This window comes from Glandiceps talaboti, chromosome 20 (assembly GCF_964340395.1).
Source record: "Glandiceps talaboti chromosome 20, keGlaTala1.1, whole genome shotgun sequence".
NCBI classification, from domain to species: Eukaryota; Metazoa; Hemichordata; class Enteropneusta; family Spengelidae; genus Glandiceps; species Glandiceps talaboti.
In genome coordinates this window covers 17,087,263-17,108,439 of record NC_135568.1, presented here as the reverse complement: position 1 = coordinate 17,108,439, position 21,177 = coordinate 17,087,263, and the positions used below count along the sequence as shown (strand labels likewise).

General features: G+C 35.6%; 1 protein-coding gene across 1 annotated transcript; it reads right to left on the bottom strand.

Annotated features, from left to right (window-relative positions):
- Positions 1 to 9,101: 9,101 nt before the first annotated feature.
- On the bottom strand, positions 9,102 to 17,398 carry LOC144450627 (organic cation transporter protein-like). The gene is made up of 10 exons (XM_078141272.1): positions 17,252 to 17,398; positions 15,628 to 15,731; positions 15,220 to 15,374; positions 14,254 to 14,428; positions 13,933 to 14,068; positions 13,122 to 13,237; positions 12,093 to 12,307; positions 11,232 to 11,340; positions 10,586 to 10,795; positions 9,102 to 9,222 (listed from the first exon to the last, which is right to left on the bottom strand). The coding sequence occupies exons 1-10, from the start codon at positions 17,396 to 17,398 to the stop codon at positions 9,102 to 9,104; spliced, it is 1,488 nt and encodes a 495-aa protein (XP_077997398.1).
- Positions 17,399 to 21,177: the final 3,779 nt, after the last annotated feature.

Below are 21,177 nucleotides of genomic sequence, written 5' to 3'. Positions count from 1 at the left end.
AATTCCAATGTATGGAAATCCTATACAGACTACTTTGTGTTCGTTTTGTTACATTCACTGGACTTACCTTGTTTTGTACAGAGTAAGTTCACGTCATACATGCCCTGGATTAAACAATTTTTGTGTGTGTGAATGAATAATCTGTAATCCTTACCTTCTTGTATCAGTGGATGAAAGCTTCTTCTCGAAGTATATATGTGCGACTGTAACAGAGTTATATCCAAACGCCCATATTGTTTGCTGTAGTTTGTTACTATGGAGACGGCCTTGCTTGAACTTTCCCTTATATCATAGTATTTACTCTATAATTCGATCACCTGAGCGAGTTCTGCCTTGGGCCTGTTGTGAAATTTCTTTGAAACCACGCCTTGATATATGTGTAATCCATGAACCCATCGCCCTTTTCACCTTGCTTTGGGGTAAACAATCGTACAGAATAAAGGCGAACTACTGCAACGCTTACTTTAATGAAACAATGGCCTTTTTACAGTGTGCATTACACCAGTACCCTACATTTTGCTTGTCAAACTTCCTACTTCAAATCCTATCGTTCTCAAGTTTATTAACTTCGCTTTTAGTAAGACAACATCACATTATAATAATAGGTGGATGATTATTTGCATTTTCAGGTTCAAAAAAGTATGCAAATCAAAATTAGTTTAACATCAAATCATAAAAGTTCTAAATAACTATTCATGCGTAGGACTTAGAATTAACGAGGAGTGCACGTGTCTAACGCAATTTGCCATATGGCATGCCAACATACAGGTAAAGAATGACGCATGTGTGTGATCTCGAATAACTCAAATAACACAGCGCCGCCAAGGGTCTATTTGTCAAATGAATATCAAATTCTGTCTTGTAGAGGCAGATATATGACAAATTGGGCTTATACAATCCACAATTGTAACGGGTTAAGTATAATCCAATGTCCAATACAAATATCAAGTGACACATGAATAGTTATTTCGAACATTGGTGTTTTGAATATTTACCTGTCGACTACTTGCAGACAAGATTTAGTTCAATGAACCCATTGCAAAAATTCTCATTTTCTCATTGCATTCCTAGCTACAAAATATGTTTTCCTAAAAGCGTCTCCTGTGAGAAAGATTATTCTTGCAGTTGAACTTTGGGAATCTTACGTACTGGCAGGATACCACCAAGAAATTTAAAGTGAATTCTTGTATTGCAACTGTGACTGTAAGTAATCCACGACCAGTTTCTGTCTTGTAGTGAAATTGTTGCCTTTTCTCTATTCAAAGTTATTGCAATTCAGAAACGAAAAAAACACACTGATATACTGCACTGGGAAACGTTTCGAATTAAGTATCTGAAACTGCCGTGTGCAAAGAAAAATACTGTAAACAAAAAACAACAACAACAAACAAACAAACAAACAAACAAACAAACAACTAACTAACTAACTAACTAACTAACTAACTAACTAACTAACTAACTAACTAACTAACTAACTAACTAACTAACTAACTAACTAACTAACTAACTAACTAGCTAACTAACTAACTAACTAACTAACTAACTAACTAACTAACTAACTAACTAACTAGCTAGCAAACAAACAAACAAACAAACAAGCAAACATAGATGTGAAAATGGGAAAAATGAACGAGAATGTTATAAACCGTTTTAACAAAGTGTCCCGCTTAGGCCTAAAACAATGTGTGGTTCCAATTACATTCAATTTTAGAATAGGTTGAGTAGGTAGATTTTTTATTTTATTTTATTATATGTATTCTTGTCTGTGCGATTGTCTAGTTCAGGTTTTCAATAGTTTTCCAAAAGGTCTCTGTGTTGTTTATTTCTTCTCATCAGATGTTCAGCCATTATAGATTGGGAGAATAGTTTTTATTTTGTCTTTTTAACTTGACTGATGTCAGTTTCCGTATCCACTATTTCTCGTGAAACTTAACAATTTTTTTTTTCTCGAATACGTAAAAACAAGTTTAGGGCCGGTAGTGAAAAACTAGGTGGGGTTGGGTAACCGTAACCAAACAGTTATTCTTCAGGCCTAAGTCCAATCGTTCTGTAAGGTGTCGCATGACCAGACAATATTAAGCAGAGACCCATGACAGTCACAACGTAAATGAATACAAATACCTTCACACCTAGGGAATTCAAGACATTTTGCTTGCAGTAGATTGAAGAAATCAGGTCAGTTCGTTCTATACGTGCAACTAGTTTAAATATACAAAGTTTAAACGAGTTCCAGTTAGTGAGCTTTAGTTTCAGAGCTCATACACCTGAGTGAAAGTTATTTATAACATCACTCAATTTCAAAGTCTTACAGTCTGTCACTACTCGTCGTTAGACAAAGGCTCGCGTATGTTCCCTAGGTGAACGAGGAAAAATAGTGGGGAATAACATCTAAAACAATTTTACCCTATACATGTTTAATATTAGCTGTTTGCTGTAGAGAAAATATGGACACCAAAGCTAATGACATTGATTTGAATGAGGTCAAGGACCCGGATGAGAGCCTGTAGTGAACACTGGAGAAGAAGATGTTCAAGATCTAGTCCACGATGACGTAAAAAGACAAGAAATGGAATTGAATTATGGCGTAGATGATACCCCACCCTGGTATGAATATATTGGGTTTGGATTTCAGGTATGTAGTACCATGAATTATTTTAAAGCTGATCAATAGACGACTTTTATTACTTCACTTCAGTAATTTGGTAGTGTATTGACACAATAGCTGGTCAGGCGAACGACCTCTGGGCGAAAGTCACTGAGTTGCATGACCTTTGGAGAGGTGTCATTTTCAATGCATTTACACAGAATTATGAACATGTTCTATCCCCTACCTATTGTTGTCTTAATAATTGTGACAATGCATCTTCTATGAATAAATACTTGTTTTACTAGCTTCCAAGTGAGCAAAGACCTCGAAGAGATTATCATGTGGATTCAGCTTTTTTGTTCGCAGCCTATAGTAACACCGTGACGTGGGTCACTTAAATAGGAGTCATGAAATTGCATCAAGCTAGCTGTACGTTTCAAGCAGAGCAGTGGCATTTTGAAATTAGGCTCAACATTAGCACTTTAGTACAGTCTAATTAAAATAGGACTTGGAGATAAGGTAAACGAAGTGAAATATTCAAAACAACAAAACAAATAAGGTGAATAAAAGAAATGTGGTCGATTCCTATATCAGAGTTAATGTCATGTTTATTGCATTAAATACAATTATACAAGTTGAAGCATCGTGACCAAGTGAAGGATACTGTATGACCAGTTTATCTTGCAAACTGCAGCCTGGCACACGAAAGTAGCACCTTAATATGGCAAACATAACGTCATTATCTGTAAGGACTTTTATTTATGGCGACACGGTTTCAATCGTACACTAATTCTATTTGAATATGACATCACATTGTTTTAGAATCAAGTATGGGGAGAGGTTGTAAATAACGAAAGCAGAATTATTTGTGAATCATATCTGTTTTGTCTTGCGTTGAGTCTTGCATTGACACTGGGAGCAGCGATCGTGTAATTGATTGATTGATAGATCGATCGATCCATTGATTGATTGATTGATTTTTGATTGATTTTTGTGGTGATATAAAACTATATTTCCTTCTTTCTCTGGCTAGTTTCATCAGCAGTATATAATTCTCTCATTAATGACATTATTGACTAAATGTGGACATCTTAACCATTCCTCTCGTATCTAAATTAGAACATCCCTAATCTTATAATTCCAAAGGGACAGTTACACCGAAAATAATTTCATATAAATTATCACACCAAACAAACACTCGGCGATGTGCAAACTACTTTCTTTCTTCCTTATTTGTGCATGACTGAGTATTTGTCTGGTGAGATCATCTCCCAGAAGGAAAGATTGTCATGGTAATCTAGTTTTACTTCATTTACTCGCTTGGTTAAAGTACTGTAACTTTTATTTTTTTCTTCCAATTTTACAGCAAAGTTTGGTAGAAATAAGCGGATATCTTTTAATGCCGTTCCTTGTGATGAGTATACTATGTGTACCAGATGAAGACAGAGGACTTTTGTTCAGCCATCTCTTCAGTGCCATGTGTTTTGCTGGAGCTGTGGGAACATTTCTTCAGTGTACGTTTGGTACAAGGTAAGGAATGAATATAAAATTGATGTCATAGGTCACGCGTCACCAGGTCTTTTCACATGGATGTAATGCGATTGTAAAGTAAGTGCGCCCCATGGTTTAAGTTATATATTTATGTATTACTAGGTCCAAGTTATATATTTATGTATTACTTGTACTGTTGGGGTCAATCTGCTCAAACTGATGTCAGTTTCTGTCGCGTTTTCGACCTGTGTATATCTTAGCCCAGCAGATGTAGTACATGTAAAACAAATGTTTTCATCACGATCGCGCATATCACAGAGAGAGAGAGAGAGAGAGAGAGAGAGAGAGAGAGAGAGAGAGTGAGAGAGAGAGAGCGAGAGAGAGAGAGAGACAGACAGACAGACACAGACAGACGTAAAAATGAAAGTAACTGTTTTTGAATAAAAGTACACAAACATAATTACGTAATATCGTTTATTACAGATTACCAATCGTACATGGTAATGCTTTTGCCTACTTTATACCAGCTGTGGTTATTATGAATCTACCACAGTGGAAATGTACATTGCCAGGTAAGAGAGATGGATGAATAGATGGATAGAATGGATGGAATATAATGGAGGAATGTGGATGGATACATGGTTATATGGAATATTGATAGTGTGTGTGTGTTTGTCTGTTTGTCTGTCTGTCTGTCTGTCTGTCTGTCTGTCTGTCTGTCTGTCTGTCTGTCTGTGTTTGTGTGTTTGTCTGTCTGTCTGTCTGTCTGTCTGTCTGTCTGTCTGTCTGTCTGTCTGTCTGTCTGTGTTTATGTGAATATATATATATATATGTGTGTGTCTGTGTGTCTGTGTGTGTGTGTGTAATGTGTAATGTGTGTTATTCATCACTATAGTCATTAACTTGATACTTTTTCATGTAGATTTCTAATGGTGTTACATAATTATCAATTTTCTGAAACTCCAATGATTCATCTTTGAGAAAAGTTCTGGTGCATTTTCTTCAAATATTTTACTCCTTGTGTAGGTTGATAATTATTTGTTATTTTTATGTTGAACTTTAGCTCATTCTTTCTTATCAGAAAATTTCCAATTTGAATTTATTATAGTCAGTATCACAGGTACAGCAACAACACCAGATATAAACATGTGTATAACTGGAACCATCGTTATGATTGCTGTTGATGTTAATACACCAAAGGTTACATTAGCTTTATTGAATCCACCAAGCAATTTGTATGATTTTCTATGAGCACTACAAAGTCGCTCTAAATAGTTAAGTTAATTTTTCGAACGGATACTTTGTATTGTTTCACTGATCATATATTATACATACACATCTCAGTCACTAATTTATATATTGATATATATGAAATCAACTAATATGATTCTTTTTAATTTAATTGTTGATATATCCAATCAAAGATTGTTTGTTACCCTTAGATCTAAATCTGTATTATGAGAACTTTGATATTGAATTTCAATAGATTTATCCATCTTGAAGATTACATGTATTTTGGTTCATGCACTTTACTATTACTGATATGTTATCAAATAGTCAATTATATTTACCCTTCATGTTAAGTTTGATATAATCTATGATTAATGTACCTTTAGTTATCATTTTATAATCATTTGTCATTTGTCAACAAATGGGTCAATGTCTCTAAGTCGAACTTCTATTCTCTTAATATCACACAATCGTGCTTCTGTTTTATTTTCCATCTTTCCAGCTCAATTTCACGCCTCTTAAGTAACTTTTCAAACCATGCGTGAAGTCGGTTTGATTGTTCGTTGATACCCCCGGTTTCTTTTTGAATTCAGCATCCTGTCTCTCTAATCCGTTTTCGTTCTGTCAAATCTTCTTTTCTTACATCTAACAGAAGCTTCCTTAATTCATTTTTTTCTTCCCGATTTTCCAATTCTTCTTATTTCTTCATAATCATTTGCTGTTCTTTGTCCAATGTTCTTTTAAGCGCCCCTCTGATGATGCTAAAAGCGGTTCTTTTTTTGCCAAGACACTTTTCTTTTAGCGATCACGTTTTCCTTTTCTATCATAATTATGTCATTGTCATCTTGAAAAACTACTCTTTTGACGAAAGTTCTTGTTGCAGATTCTTTTCGTTCCTCCTACTCCTTCATCAAGTATTTCTATTTCATTATTTGTGTTGCCTTGGTATATGTGGCCTGAATTTCATTTCCTACTGTTAGCTTCATAGCCAGGACGTGGCATAACGTCAACAAACCAGTTACTATGATACCGTATTTTTACACGATCGAACAAAGTCGTCGGTAGCAATAACCTTTGTCTGTTTAATAATGTAACTCGCTGAGAGAGAGAGAGAGAGAGAGAGAGAGAGAGAGAGAGAGAGAGAGAGAGAGAGAGAGAGAGAGAGAGAGAGAGAGAGAGAGAGAGAGAGAGAGAGAGAGAGAGAGAGAGAGAGAGAGAGAGAGAGAGAGAGAGAGAGAGAGAGAGAGAGAGAGAGAGAGAGAGAGAGAGAGACACACACACACACAAATTTAAACACGTTTTCATGCCAATATATGCTTAAGAAATACTTGCGGCGAAGGCATATGTTTAATTTCGCTTCTCGGTGTAAGAAGTGCATTACGTGTACTAAGATAGAGGGCATCGATTCTTTTTTTATTATTTTGCCAGACTGAGGAAGTACAGGACCAGTTGGGTCCAAGCTGATTGAAATCTGATATGTTCAAAGTGGCTAGATGTCTTTATTTACCTCTATTTCCATGTGTTGTGTTTGTTTTGTTCCGAGCAATTGTCGCCTTCCTGTGGCAAAACAAAACACAACACGATGGAAATAGAGTAGGCCAGAATTCTAAACTTGGTAGGGAAATTGCTTATGGTGTATAGATGAGAAATTGTTCAAATGAAAACAATCTGATCAGTGATTTTCAAATTACGTCCAAAAGAGTGTGATTTTCTGTCAAAGTAGGTCTTTAACAATGTCTATGAGGTATGGCTATATACATATTTTTTTAATCACTTGACTAAAATTCATGGGATGTTACATTACATGGCATTGTATATATTGGTGTTTTCATGTTTGAAATGTGTTTCTCTCACTGCATGTGTATGTTAGACATTGGATTCCAGTTGTGCACATTGCCTATGGCAGTATTTTTTATTATACCAAGGTTCTTTTGAAATTGATATGACGTTTGATAACTCTGTTCGCAGGTACGCATTCATGATGAAAAGCTTAAGGCCAGACAGAAAAAAAGAGAATAAAAGAAATGTTCCGATTGCTTGGACAAATGCAAAAGAAGAAGGACAAACATAAAGTAGAATGAAGCAATTGAAGGGTGAATGAAGAGATGTTCTGTTGTATGTAGTCTACTGTAGTTCCTGACAGACCGTACTACGCTATTTTCATACTATACCCTCTAGTCAATCCCATGACTCAAGGCATTAATTATGGTTCAACCCCATGGTGGTCGAAGCATGAATGGCACATGTCAGTAGTAATCCATCACAAATTGTCAGGCTGTCAACATCGTTCTCATGTTCAGTAGGAATGATATGATATCCAATGTCTGACCAGGACTCCACCTATTCTATTTATTTAGTCTATTTTTAACTAAAATCACGTGGGGATACGACGTCATCATGTTTATATGAACGACATAGGGGGAAGCCCAGAATTCTGTGCGATAGTAACAGGATTGACTAGACGGTATCGTATGAAGATTAAATAGTACGAATACGGTCTGTCAGGAACTAGACTATATTTTATGTAAATAAAATGGAACATGTTACACTGATGTGTTTGTGTGCTCATAATAAGCTAGCATGAATGAGACAAGTTTCATGCAAAGACATTATGTAATTAGTGTTGGTAACTTATCAAAACATAAACATGGGTAGTCAGGATCCCATGACTCTGTTAGCTGATAGAATGCTACATGTTTTTAACAATCTAGTATGACTATTACTGTTACACTATAAGTTCCACAGATATAAACAAACTGATAAAAGCGTCGTACAAACCTACATCAGAGGCATCCCCTTGTTGTTATTGTATCAGTGGTATTGCTATCTGAAGATATTTTTACCCAATGTATGAGGTCCTGAGATGAAAATCATTCAAATTCAACAAAGCCACTTACACAGTCATTAACACCCTGTCTTTGTTAATCAATCACAGCATTCTATCCAATAATAAATTTGTGTTTATTTAGGCAGTTACATAATGTACAAATATGGTACATTTGTCAGATCACGATGCTACTTATACACTGTTTACATCATTCTAACTGTTGGGGTGTACTCATTTGCATAAAGAACCTTTGCACATTTCTCATTTAGCCAGACGGAATTAGAGATGACTTGGTACGTTGGCACCCAGTCTATACATTGAAATGAACCTGTTGTTAACTGCACAAGCTGAGCTTACCACTGTTTGGAGGTAGTTTATGATGCCTATTTATAAGGTACTCACAGTATTGTACTTACTGGAGCATACTTAGCCACCGCTTGCAATTAACTGAACTCAAACCTGATACCAAGATATAATTGATAAATGATGTGATCAGTGATGACGTAATTTATTAGACATATAACAATGTTCAAGAAATCTCTACTATGCATTCAACTGTTTTAACGATGCCAGAAGATTATTGTAATGTTATAAAAAGCATGTATTGACATTAAAATAATTTAAAAATAGTTTAATAGAGGGTACTAAGTATTTTCACTTTAGTGAAACACTTGTAAACTCAGATGGTGCCACTTTGATAGTGGAGGGATTTAGAAATTTGACACCAGTTATGCTGGAATCCCAACAATGAAGGATTACACCTATCTAAATCTAATCAATATAAATCTAAAAATTTCACATATTTCCATTTGTAATTCTGATGGCAAACCCTCTGTAAAATGTCAGGGAACTTATTGCCCTTAACAAAAACAATATGAAAATGTACTGAAAGAGATAAGGACAATATATTCCTTATTAAGCTGATATGAAGTACAGGTACTATATTTCACTCTTGTTAATATGACGTCACACAGAAGACGTAATACTGTCAGGGTCGAAGTCAAGCTTCAAAACTATATTCTCTACAAGGTATTTTTCATTTGTAGCCCAGGTAGTAATTGATTCCTTTCTCACTTCACTGGTTTTCCTGTTGGAAAAGATTGACACAAGATAATAACTACATAAGCAGACACCAAATCTCACAATTCATCCTGAATTTACTATGAAGCAAAACTTTGTCAGGATGTCGGCTTCTAATCTCTGATTGGCCTTGTGTGGTTTAAATTCATGTTCACAGCAAATTAGCCACACATAGGGTTGGAAACATTAGGTTCAATATTATGTGTTTGTGTTCTTTGTATTAAAGAAATCTCTATGTATGTATGTATGTATGTATGTATGTATGTATGTATGTATGTATGTATGTATGTATGTATGTAGCCGTCTATCTGCATTTTATTACTTTAATTTGTAGGTGATCTTAAAATACCTCTCCAGAACCCAATTACGTTTAGGAAATGTCATTATTTTCTGGACTGGTGTTCACCTTTAAGCTATTAAATCCAAATCTATAACCTTTGCAGCTTTGCTATGCATCAAGAATGCTATTTCACTGAGTGTTTAATGACAAAGGTGGCATACTAAGTTACATTTATTGTATACCGTACATGTTGTACTCTTTTTAACTATGAGAGTACGTTTCATCAGACTATGTCAAAACTCGGTGTTCTCTTCTTTCTTTACACTTTCATGCATGCACTTACAATTACATGAACTGCCAATACGTACAGGCAAAATAATTAAAAAATACACTTTTTATGTACAGGGCATTCAGTTGGAGTCTTGCTACTCTTGCCATTTGAGGCATGTAAGTTAATTGACTCACTGACATATATGGTAAACACTGTCAGAACTAACTCATTATCCTGGAATCCCATATTTGTATTTCTTTACACTTGATCTTGCATAATTGTCAATTAATGAGTTTTACTGATGTTTATTATATTAACACTAAAACAATTGCTTTTATTCGAGAATTAGCAATAATCCGGCAAGAGAACCTTTAAATACTCTGGAGCTGTTTTATGGAACAGTCTACAAACACATATTAGGCAGTGCAAAACAATTCATACTTTTAGAAATACATACTTAAATCATATTATGTCAGAGAGGATGACTTCCAGTATGGTGTAACTGGATTGCGGTGTAATTTTATCTATTGGTATTGTTGCTTTTTCATCTTGTCTTGTTAAACGTTGCTTTCGCATTGTTTGTAATCTCTTTTAGTGTGGTATGTAATGAGTTTTTGGTGTGTGGTAACAGGGCCCAGGTGGAAATCAGCTTCTGTTGTTTCCTGGCTAGCCTGTTCTTAATTTTTTTTACTACTACTACTACTACTACTACTACTACTACTACTACTACTACTACTACTACTACTTATTATTATACCTTTCCCAAACACAGTTTAAAAACACAGCTATATAATAAGCAATTGGACATGTTGTACTCGCCAATTCGTTTCTTCAAACTCCATAATAGAAGCTGGTAGGTTCCTGTGTAACGTTTCCGGTAGAAATAGCAGGCTGATTCCCGCAGTACAGACCAAAAAACCCATAATAATGTACGGCAATGGTCCCCAGATATCTGCTAACAAGAATGTGTATGGTAATATCATGGAGCCAATGCGACCTGCAGCGCTACTGACACCGATCCCAATATTTCTGTTAGGGAAGAATAAAAGAAACATGGTTAATGTTTGCTAACAAGAAGTGTTTACTGTAATTTATGTGTTCCATTATTGTAAATCTGATACACTCTCATTCCATAAATCGAAATTATTTTCAATCAACCTTTGGCTATAAAATATAAGATACGTTGAATCAATTTCAGTATATCAATAATATCACATATGCACCCATGATTATTGCCATGTATGCGCATGCTATTGGCATTTGCACCTCAGTGCAAGTCTGTAGTGCAATAGCGAAAACATGCAAATGATGAGCTCGCGCGACCGTTCCATGGACACGGAATCACGTGAGTGCAACTGTATCCGTTTGCGAAAATTGCTGTCGTATTGGTAAACATCATCGTCTGCAGCTTCTTTTAAATCATATCAAAGTTCGTTAATGTCTTCACTCATGTATACGTATTTACCTCACGACTGTAGGATATATCTCACTAGTGTAAATTGCTATTGACCAGAACGCAGCTGCTGCTGAAAACTTTCCAATCATCATCACAGGAGTGACAAGGTACCGGAATTCTGAACGAAAAAATAAAACATTTATAGCATCTGTGGACTTTACTATCTTTTGTAAATTAGTGAGGTATTTAAAATGGGAGGGTGGGCCCTATAATCAGAGATTTATGAAATACCTCATAGACATTCTCATTATAACACACTGGTATACTAATAGTTAATGATGGAGTTGATTTGTACTATATGTATAATGGGTTGTATTTTGCTGTCTTTCAGTCTGGATGAATACATAATTAACACCGCCTCCATAGGAGGATCACGCCAAGGGCTAAGATATGAATACTACATATTTAAGTAATCGGCAAGTCTTGTCTTGAATGACGATGTCGAAGGTAATTGATGACGACTGTTGTAGTGAAAAATGTGTTCTTGAATTTACGTATGTGGCTGGGTGAAGTTTGGTGTACTGGAAACCAATTGATCGGTCGAAACAAATAGTCTGCCTCTATAAAACTTTTCTACCATTGCCATATTTTATTGTCTGGTTTGAATTGTCCTACAAGCATGTTAAATCTTATCGTGTGGCTCGATAAAAATCTTGTGAATATAGCTACGTCTTATCGTCTGACATGACAAAATCTAAGGACGCTTGTTACATTTAATTCAGAATTGTTTTAGAGAAACTCAATTCAGGTGGGTCTATGTGTTTCCCCTTCCAATACATAAATGAATATATTACTCCACTAAGTCTTGTGAATGGAATGGGTTGTCAAAAAAATACTTAGCATTTTTTTCGGCAAATGATTTATACTCACTTTTTGGGGGTATAGGATAAAAAAAGCAGGCTACAGCACACATTATGAAGAGAATTGCTATTGGCTTTTTACGACCCCAGCGATTCAAAACGTAGATTGGCGCGACTATCGCTGGTACTTCAACCAAACCTGACAGGAAGAAATTCAAGTATTCGTTGCCTGCCAGTGAAGTCGATAGAAGAGAGAGACCATAATATGCTACCGTGATAGCAAGCCTAAAAGAGATTTGAAGAAAAATAGTGAGTTTCTGGCAATCAATGATAGCCTTATTACGTATTTTTGCTGGTTGTCTTCTTAACACACGGTTAGGAAAATGAATTCAATATTTTACTTCAATCAAGCAAGCAATCAATCAATTATTAAATTTAGAAATTGCCAGTTTCCACAACGATGTAGAGTTCCAAGGTGTATGGAGAATATATATCTCTTTAAGTTTTTTAAGGCTTTAGCTGTTAGTTTTTGTCGCATTTACAATGACCATGTAGTCCATAGACGGGATGTAGCACGTGAGAACCTTCTCCCACCATATGACACTACATGTAGTTTGTACATAGGTTTATCATGCTGTAAACATTTGGCAGATGATCGAAGTTGTCCTGGGAGTTGGTTTCGTGTGAAGGTCAGATATGTAGGTTTAGTATTAGTCCATTCAGAGAGTTGTATATGATTTATAATAAAAGTTTACAATCAATTCTATTATGTAATGGTAGTCAGTACATTGTCATGGAGAAATTACTATATAATCCGGCTCATTATGTATTCACGGGTACAGCGAAGTCATGTTTAACCACATGTACATAAACACATGTACCTATGCATGAAGTGACAGGTACTGGGTGCACGCGCATGTAGTGAGTTACAAACATGGATCAGGACTTGGTCATTATTGTTCCTCATAAACAAATGGTCTCAGCCAAACATTTGCATATTTCGAAACTTTGCTCACAAGTTTGTTGTTACAATGAGGTAACTTTATTTGCGTTTCCTCACAAAATGTAAATGATTGTGACTAAAATTGCCAATACCTACCAACCATACATTATATTGATAGTTGCCAGTCGAAGTTTGGGCCATCTACATAAATCCAAAATACCATGTTTCCTGTTAGACCTTTTGTGTTGCTTAAGTTTTGATAATGATAAAATCTGAAATAAAAATAGGAATTTGTTACTCAAGGTTATTACAGTACTAACACTTTGTGTCGCCGCCTTCTTCTTACTGCTACCAAACTACCATCTCTGCTTCCCTGACATCATCGTCATCATCGCCACCACCGCCTTCACCACCACCACCACCACCGAAACCATCATCATCATCATCACCATCATCATCATCATCATCATCATCATCATCATCATCATCATCATCATCATCATCATCATCATCTATTTCTAATAGTGCATTAAATCGTATAGGTACGTGTCATACATGTAACTCTATCAATCGGACTGAGATGTAACCATAACATGAATCCATGTACGGGGTGAAAAATAATAATCTGTATACATCATCCTTTTTTGACTAACTTATTCTATGCCGAATTCTAAATATGTTTACAAAATAACTCTTTAGATAAAGTACTGAAAATTAGGCCCCACCTTTAAAGCGGTCATGGAAATGAAAAATGTGTATTTTATTTTGGATTTTAAATTCCCAATTACTTTCTTACAGTTTTTCATGTTGACAAAGCAATCCAAAACAACACTGATCAAGTCTGTGTTTATAATTGCAAAAAAATCACAAAATATAAACAGTTTGTTATTGTGCGTACATGTACAGGAATTTCTTATTCATATGGCTACTGTATACAGGTTAGTGGATTTTCAAATGCAGGTTTTACCTTAGATGATTGGAGATCATAGAAATAAGAATTTGGTAAAAATGTTTCATTCTCTAAGGCTGCTCGCCGAATGATAACGTCCATTTCGTTCACATGACCATGAGATAGAAGCCATCTTGGAGACTCCGGCAAGACCCTGGGTTAAAACATAAATGTGTTTTAATACTTTCCTATGACGATACTAAACCATTGTCGTGAACAATTGTCCCCTCTACGTCAGCACAATCCTGATTACGATCACTTAGTAATGATGTTATTCGAAAAGATAAAAACCAGCCCCCCCCCCCTTCCAACACCTCCACTCTTCACACATCATCGTACCTTAGTGGACATAGAATTAACAAGACGGCAGGTGGTATGCTAATAGCTGCCTGTAGTAGCCTCCAGTCCCTGATAAGGAACGCTAATAAGGCCGTGGTCATATGTCCAATTGCAAAAGCCACAGCCAGCATGTTTCCGATGAAAGCTCTTTTAGATGGTGCTGTCCATTCAATTACTGAAAAGAGAAATGACAGCCTATAAAGCATGTTATAGATATATATTTTCAACGTAAAACGTAATTTGCATAATTAGTGATTTTGATTTTGGTAATTAGGTTCTATGTTAACAATGTATTCTTCGAATGTTATATAATTTGGTATAAGTTGATGAGACAACACGGCTCGGGAAATATCTTAAGATTGTAAGCATCAATTTTGTACACAATACTATGTCATTGATAACAAAGCCCATCTGTTATATGATAGTTTGCTGGTGTAATTTTTAGCTTTAAGTAGTCATTTAAAAATTACATAATTCATGAAATTTATGTATCACGGGATACACATGTATGGTAGCCCTGAATCCATAATCTGATAATGAGCGAAGGAAGTACTTTGTCATTGAAAAGCTTACATTTGTCGTTATGGAAGGCATTGTGGGTAAATGTGGTTAAAATTGTATATATATATTCAAAAGATCTTACAATTATGAGAGCCCTATTCTAGGTAAATATTTGAAAAACATATAATTCCTGTTACTTTGAACAGAATTTTGAAGAATGCTGTTACTTGTATAATGTAATAGCATATTGTTGTTATTCTTAATCCTACTACATATACCCTCAAGCAGTACAGTCCTGCAATGCAGTTAATTATTAAATCAATTATAATAATTTTATAATTAGTTGAAATTGAAATGACACTGTACTTTTTCTGACCTTTATCACCCTTTGACCTTGGACGGGAATACAAAAACTGATGTACAACTGTAGACATTATAATTAAGGCAATAAATGCAGTTGCTTACCATATGCATATGCAGTAAACACGACCCCAGGATTGGAAAAACCAACAACAAACTGGCACATGACAAAGACGACAAAATTTGGAGATAGAGCAGACAGGAAGCCGAAGATGGACTGAAGAAATAGCGCAGAATAAATTGCCACTAATCGTCCATATCTAGATATACATTGAAAAAACACAAAATTTTTGAGTATGTATGTATGTATGTATGTATGTATGTATGTATGTATGTAATACATGGGCGAGGTGGAGCGTGGATGGATGGATGTGTTTTGATAAACATACATGCAACGTAAACATATATAGTATATATTATGCGTATGCTTTACGTGTATGTACTTTTCATCTGTGTATGCAGACATAATTGTTGTATTCGTTTGTCTTGACGGTTTAGGATAAAATTACATACCTGTCAGAAATAGCGCCAAAAGTAAGTGATCCAATTAAAAATCCAGTGTACAGCATTGAAAGTGCTAGCTGCCTCAGCCATTTGCTTCCACAAACAAGGTTCCACTGGAATGAACATTAATGCAACTGGTTTATTGGGCCGTGGCAAATTAGTTCATAAACACAATAGTATCACGGTCAACTTACACAACTCTGTCTGTCAGACTAGTCTGTCTGTCTGTCTGTAGCTGTTTGTCTCAGTTGCCGTCTCTCCCTCTGTTTCTGTCTTTGCCTTTATGCCTCTCTCTCTCTCTCTCTCTCTCTCTCTCTCTCTCTCTCTCTCTCTCTCTCTCTCTCTCTCTCTCTCTCTCTCTCTCTCTCTCTCTCTCTATCTCTCTCTAGCATATCCGTTGACTATTGACTAGTCAATGTTCTCAAGTTTGCAGATATAATTTTCAGTATTTGGGGGTCTAGTGGCCATATATAGGAAGAGCTGTGAAACTAAATCCAAAGGAATGTTTTTAATTACCTAAGTTAATAAACTCCCAACAGCATCAGGACTTCGAAGCATGATATTTGCCAAACGATTTATCATACTCTACATGTATGTACTGACTTGTCAACTGTACTATTTGCAAACTGATTTATTTAGTCTTATCACATGTTGCTATGGGTCATCGACTATGTGAACCTATACATGTCTTTCTAAAAAATAATATATCATATTCATGGTCACCTCAGTTCTGTGTACGTTATTGTTTTATGTCGTCTAATGGCAGAGTAATCACTGTGATTTATATTAATTGAATTTAGTACATGTTATAAATGTCGCCGCGATAGGAACAAGCACTAAAAATTGTAGCTGGTCATGTTCGAATATCCCCGACAGTTTCAATGCATATTAATTTGTTTGAAGCTGTCATATAAAACTATGGTATAATGGAAACTATAGCGAAGGTAGGTTGACTACGGCGGCCTTCAGTTGATTATTAATGGCATGTGTATATGTCACTGGCGATTGTTAAGCTTTTCTTTCATTGCATTGTGAAATTCACCCCTATTGTATTTTTACCAGATGACCTTGATAAAAGTAGACATAGTCTGGTTTAGTTACGCACATTATGATTAGTCAATGTATTTAGTGAAATGCTTACCAGAAATTACATTAACCAGATATTTTTACAAGTCATTATTCCAACGATCATTCTGGTCTAAGATAGTAATATGAGAATGAGTGTGAATCTACAAATAAATGTCGTCCTTGGAATCTTAAATTCTTTTCAGTACTGAACAAGGTCGAAGCGGTGTGCATGATATCACATATACAATGTACTGTTAACATATTGTTGATGTTATGCCATTACTTGTCGCTATATAAATAGATACATACTATAGGTACATAGTTCACTCCGATAATATAATAATCTGCTATTTTATAAATTTACTGTCCGAAGCCTATAAGGTTATTCTTCCAGTTCAACGTCTGTCTGTCCATCCATCCATCCATCCATCCATCCACCCGTCTGTCTATATGTGTGTATGTATGTATGTATGTATGTATGTATGTATGTATGTAAAAATGGCCTGCCATTTCATCCTGTCATATAATATATAATATTTTGTATTATTTTTAGCGACGTCATTACCTCTGTCACAGTTGTCGATGTGTACTGACTCTTATCGTACGTCCATTTACTGCACGAAATTGAAACATGGTCTTCACCTTGATCTTCAAGGGATACATTAAGTAATGCCGTGACATTGAATCCGCGACTCAAATTATACCCCAACATGTTGCTAGATGTCTGATAGAGGATAGTACATGGGCTATTCTGCCATTCATGGTCCTCGAAAGTATAGTCTTCTTGGTGTCTGGTTTCGTCCCTTGCAATTGTATATATGCCTTCATTACACGTATGGTATACATCGGCACACGTAAACAGCTGCCCAAATAGTGCAAGGGGAACAGTGAATAAAATAATAGCATTTATCACGAATATCTTCCGCTGAAAATATCCAAACTTGCCGAGAGAGATCAAAATGTCATCGAAGTCCATTTCATTAAGGTAGTCGACTATATTTATGACAGATAACTGACAGTCATGCAATGCAAAGCTGGAAGTCATCAATGCGTTGTTTGATCGATCACTCAGTACGTAAGCATTACAGTGTATGAGTCCTAGTGAATTGTTCTCTGTGATAAAAGAACGAAGTTAATATATAAGCCTTTGTTGTAAAGGTCACTGTAGCATCATGTGGTACACCCAGAGCTAGACAGGATTTCACAAAAACCATGGGCCCATGCATTGTTCATGACAAGAAGGCATGCCAAATTCTATTTCTGTCGTACACTAGTGTTGTACCAGTATGTTTATTTGAATATTACCCTGCTTTTGATCACCATGTACAGAAATCGGAAGCGGGAAGGCTCAATTCCCAATATAAGCCAATTTACAGCTAAAATGGTGTTGGTTGAATGTGTCATTTATGTAACATGCCATTTTACACACACACACACACACACACACACACACACACACACACACACACACACACACACACACACACCTTCAAATACAAGAGAAAAATGTAAAATCATCAAGTCCATGTGTAATGTTTTCATTGGAAGCCTGGTTTTACTGCACTGTACAAGAATAGTAATGTTTATCACAGTGGGCAAAGAACCCTACTGTGTTGTGTCTCTGTTATTGTTAGTCTAGAGTTGAAATGTCTATATTTATACAATGTGTCAAAAACGTAATATCCCATGAGTGAAACACCAAACCAATATCATTTTAGCTGCGTGTTGTGCCAGAGGGTAAGGGACGAATGGTCAATTGTGTTCTCGCGATTATCCGGATTTTTAATATTATTTTCTCGATTTTTATCCCAGCGTCCATAGACCTCCACGTAATAAAGTTTACTTCCGGCCCACCACAAGAGCCTCCAGCCCGTTTTCAAATCAAAATGTCGGCGACCAAAGAAAGTGACAAATTTACAACTTTTATAGTGTTTTTATTGAAAAGTATGATTAACATTGCGATTATTATATTATCAATGGGGTTAAAACAATTTTTCTGAAGTGTAAAGGATTTTGAAATTTGGCTAGTTATGCTGGAATCCGAACAATGGAGGGGTAAATCTATTGATGAGTGTATGAGTGTTGTGCCACTCACGGTACACAGTCCAGAAACACACTCTAGAAACGTATCACACCCGTTTATGCTACTCATTGCATCTTCTACCTGACTTGACACGAAGCAACTACTCATCACTCATCAAAGGCATAACTCATAGATACAGTTTCAAAGCAACTTTAAAAGTTCACCTCAATAGTTCGTAAGAAACACGTGTATATATTTCTTTAACCTGTCATCAATTTTAGTTCAAGTGTTATTCTACCTGTCTATACATGCATTCATTATTATTATTATTATTATTATTATTATTATTATTATTATTATTATTATTATTATTATATTAATTTAGTCTATTTATCACTACTACTAATGTCATTTCTTTTCGTTCTTCTCTTTCTGTTTATTGTGCAGTTACACGCTTGTACTTTTTGAAGATTTTATTTTGTCAGGGTCACAGACTCGACTAGTTCAGATCGAACTATTTCTGTTGTCCACACCAGATGTATTATCATAATAAATTTCTTTGAAAGATCCACACTTTTATACCAAGACTTTTGTATCTGGTGAATAAATCAATTCAATTCAATTCAATCCAATCCAATACAATTCAGTTCAATTCATTTCATTTCATTTCATTTCATTTCATTTCATTTCATTTCATTTCATTTCATTTCATTTCATTTCAGCTCAACTCAACTCAACCAACTCAACTCAACTCAACTCAACTCAACTCTACTCTACTCTACTCAACTCTACCCAACTCTACTCTATTCTACTCTACCCAACTCAACTCTACTCTACTCTACTCTACTCTACTCTTCTATACTCAACTCTACCCAACTCTACTCTACTCTATTCTCCTCTACCCAACTCAACTCAACTCTACTCTACTCTACTCTACTCCACTCTACTCTACAATACTCTGCTCAACTCAACTCTACTCAACTCAACTCTACAAAACGACGCCAACTTCAGTTGTTATGACTTATAGGTAGTGACTGTGTTTTCTGTGTATTGTGTGGGTACATCCATGTATCATCTAGATTTTATTTATCAAATCGGGTTACACATTATAAGCTGTGTCATACTGATATTTTGTCCCCCAAACTGAATATATATGTATATTATTTTTTTGAAATTTCAGGTTCGAAAAAGGATCCAAATCAAAATTAGCTTAACATCAAATCACAACTGTTCTAAATAACTATTCATGCGTAAGACTTGCAATTGACGAGGAGTGCACGAGTCTAACGCAATTTGCCATATGGCAACATACAGGTAAAGAATGACACATGTGTGTGATCTCGAATAACACAGCGCCGCCAAGGGTCTATTTGTCAAATGAATATCAAATTCTATCTTGTAGAGGCAGATATAGGAGAAATTGGGCTTATACAATCCACAATTGTAACGGGTTTAGTATAATTCAATGTCCAATACAAATATCAAGTGACACATGAATAGTTATTTGGAACTTTGGTGTTTTGAATATTTACGTGTCGACTACTTGCAGACTAGATTTAGTTCAATGAGCCATTGCAAATGTTCTCATTTTCACATTGCAGCACTAGCTACAAAATGTTTTTCTCACAGCATCTCCTATGAGAAAGATTATTCTTGCAGTTGAACTTTGGGAATCCTCACCAAGAAATTTAAAGTGAATTCTTGTATTGCAACTATGAATGTAAGTAATCCACGACCAGTTTCCGTCTTGTAGTGAAATTGTTGCCACTTCTCTATAGTGATTGCAATTCAGAAACGAACAAAACATTGGTACACTGCACTGGGAAACGTTTCGAATTCAGTATCTGAAACTACAGTGTGCAAAGAAAAATACTGTAAACAAACAAACAAACAAACAAACACACAAACACACACATAAAGACAAACAAGCGAACGAACGAACAAACAGACAAACAAACAAACAAACAAACACAGATATGAACAGGGGAAAAATAAACGAGAATGTTATAAACCGTTTTAACAAAGGGTCCCGTGTAGGCCTAAGCTTTAGTCCAATGGTTAACGTTCTGGAAGGTGTCACATGGCCAGACAATTGTAAACAGCGACCCTTGACAGTCACAACGTAAATGTATACAAATACCTTCACACCCAGGGAATTCAAGACATTTTGCTTGCAGTAGATTGAAGAAATCAGGTCAGTTCCTTCTATACGTGCAACTACTTTAAACATACAAAGTTTATTCGAATTTCAGTTACTGAGCTTTAGTTTTAGAGCCCATACCTGAGTGAAAGTTATTTATAACATCACTCAATTTCAAAATCTTACAGTCTGTCACTACTTGTCGCTAGACAAAGGCCTTTAGGTCACGCCTATATTCCTTAGGTGAAGGAAAAATAGTGTGGAATAACATCTAAAACAATTTTTACCCTATACATGTCTAATATTAGCTCTATACTTTAGAGAAGAT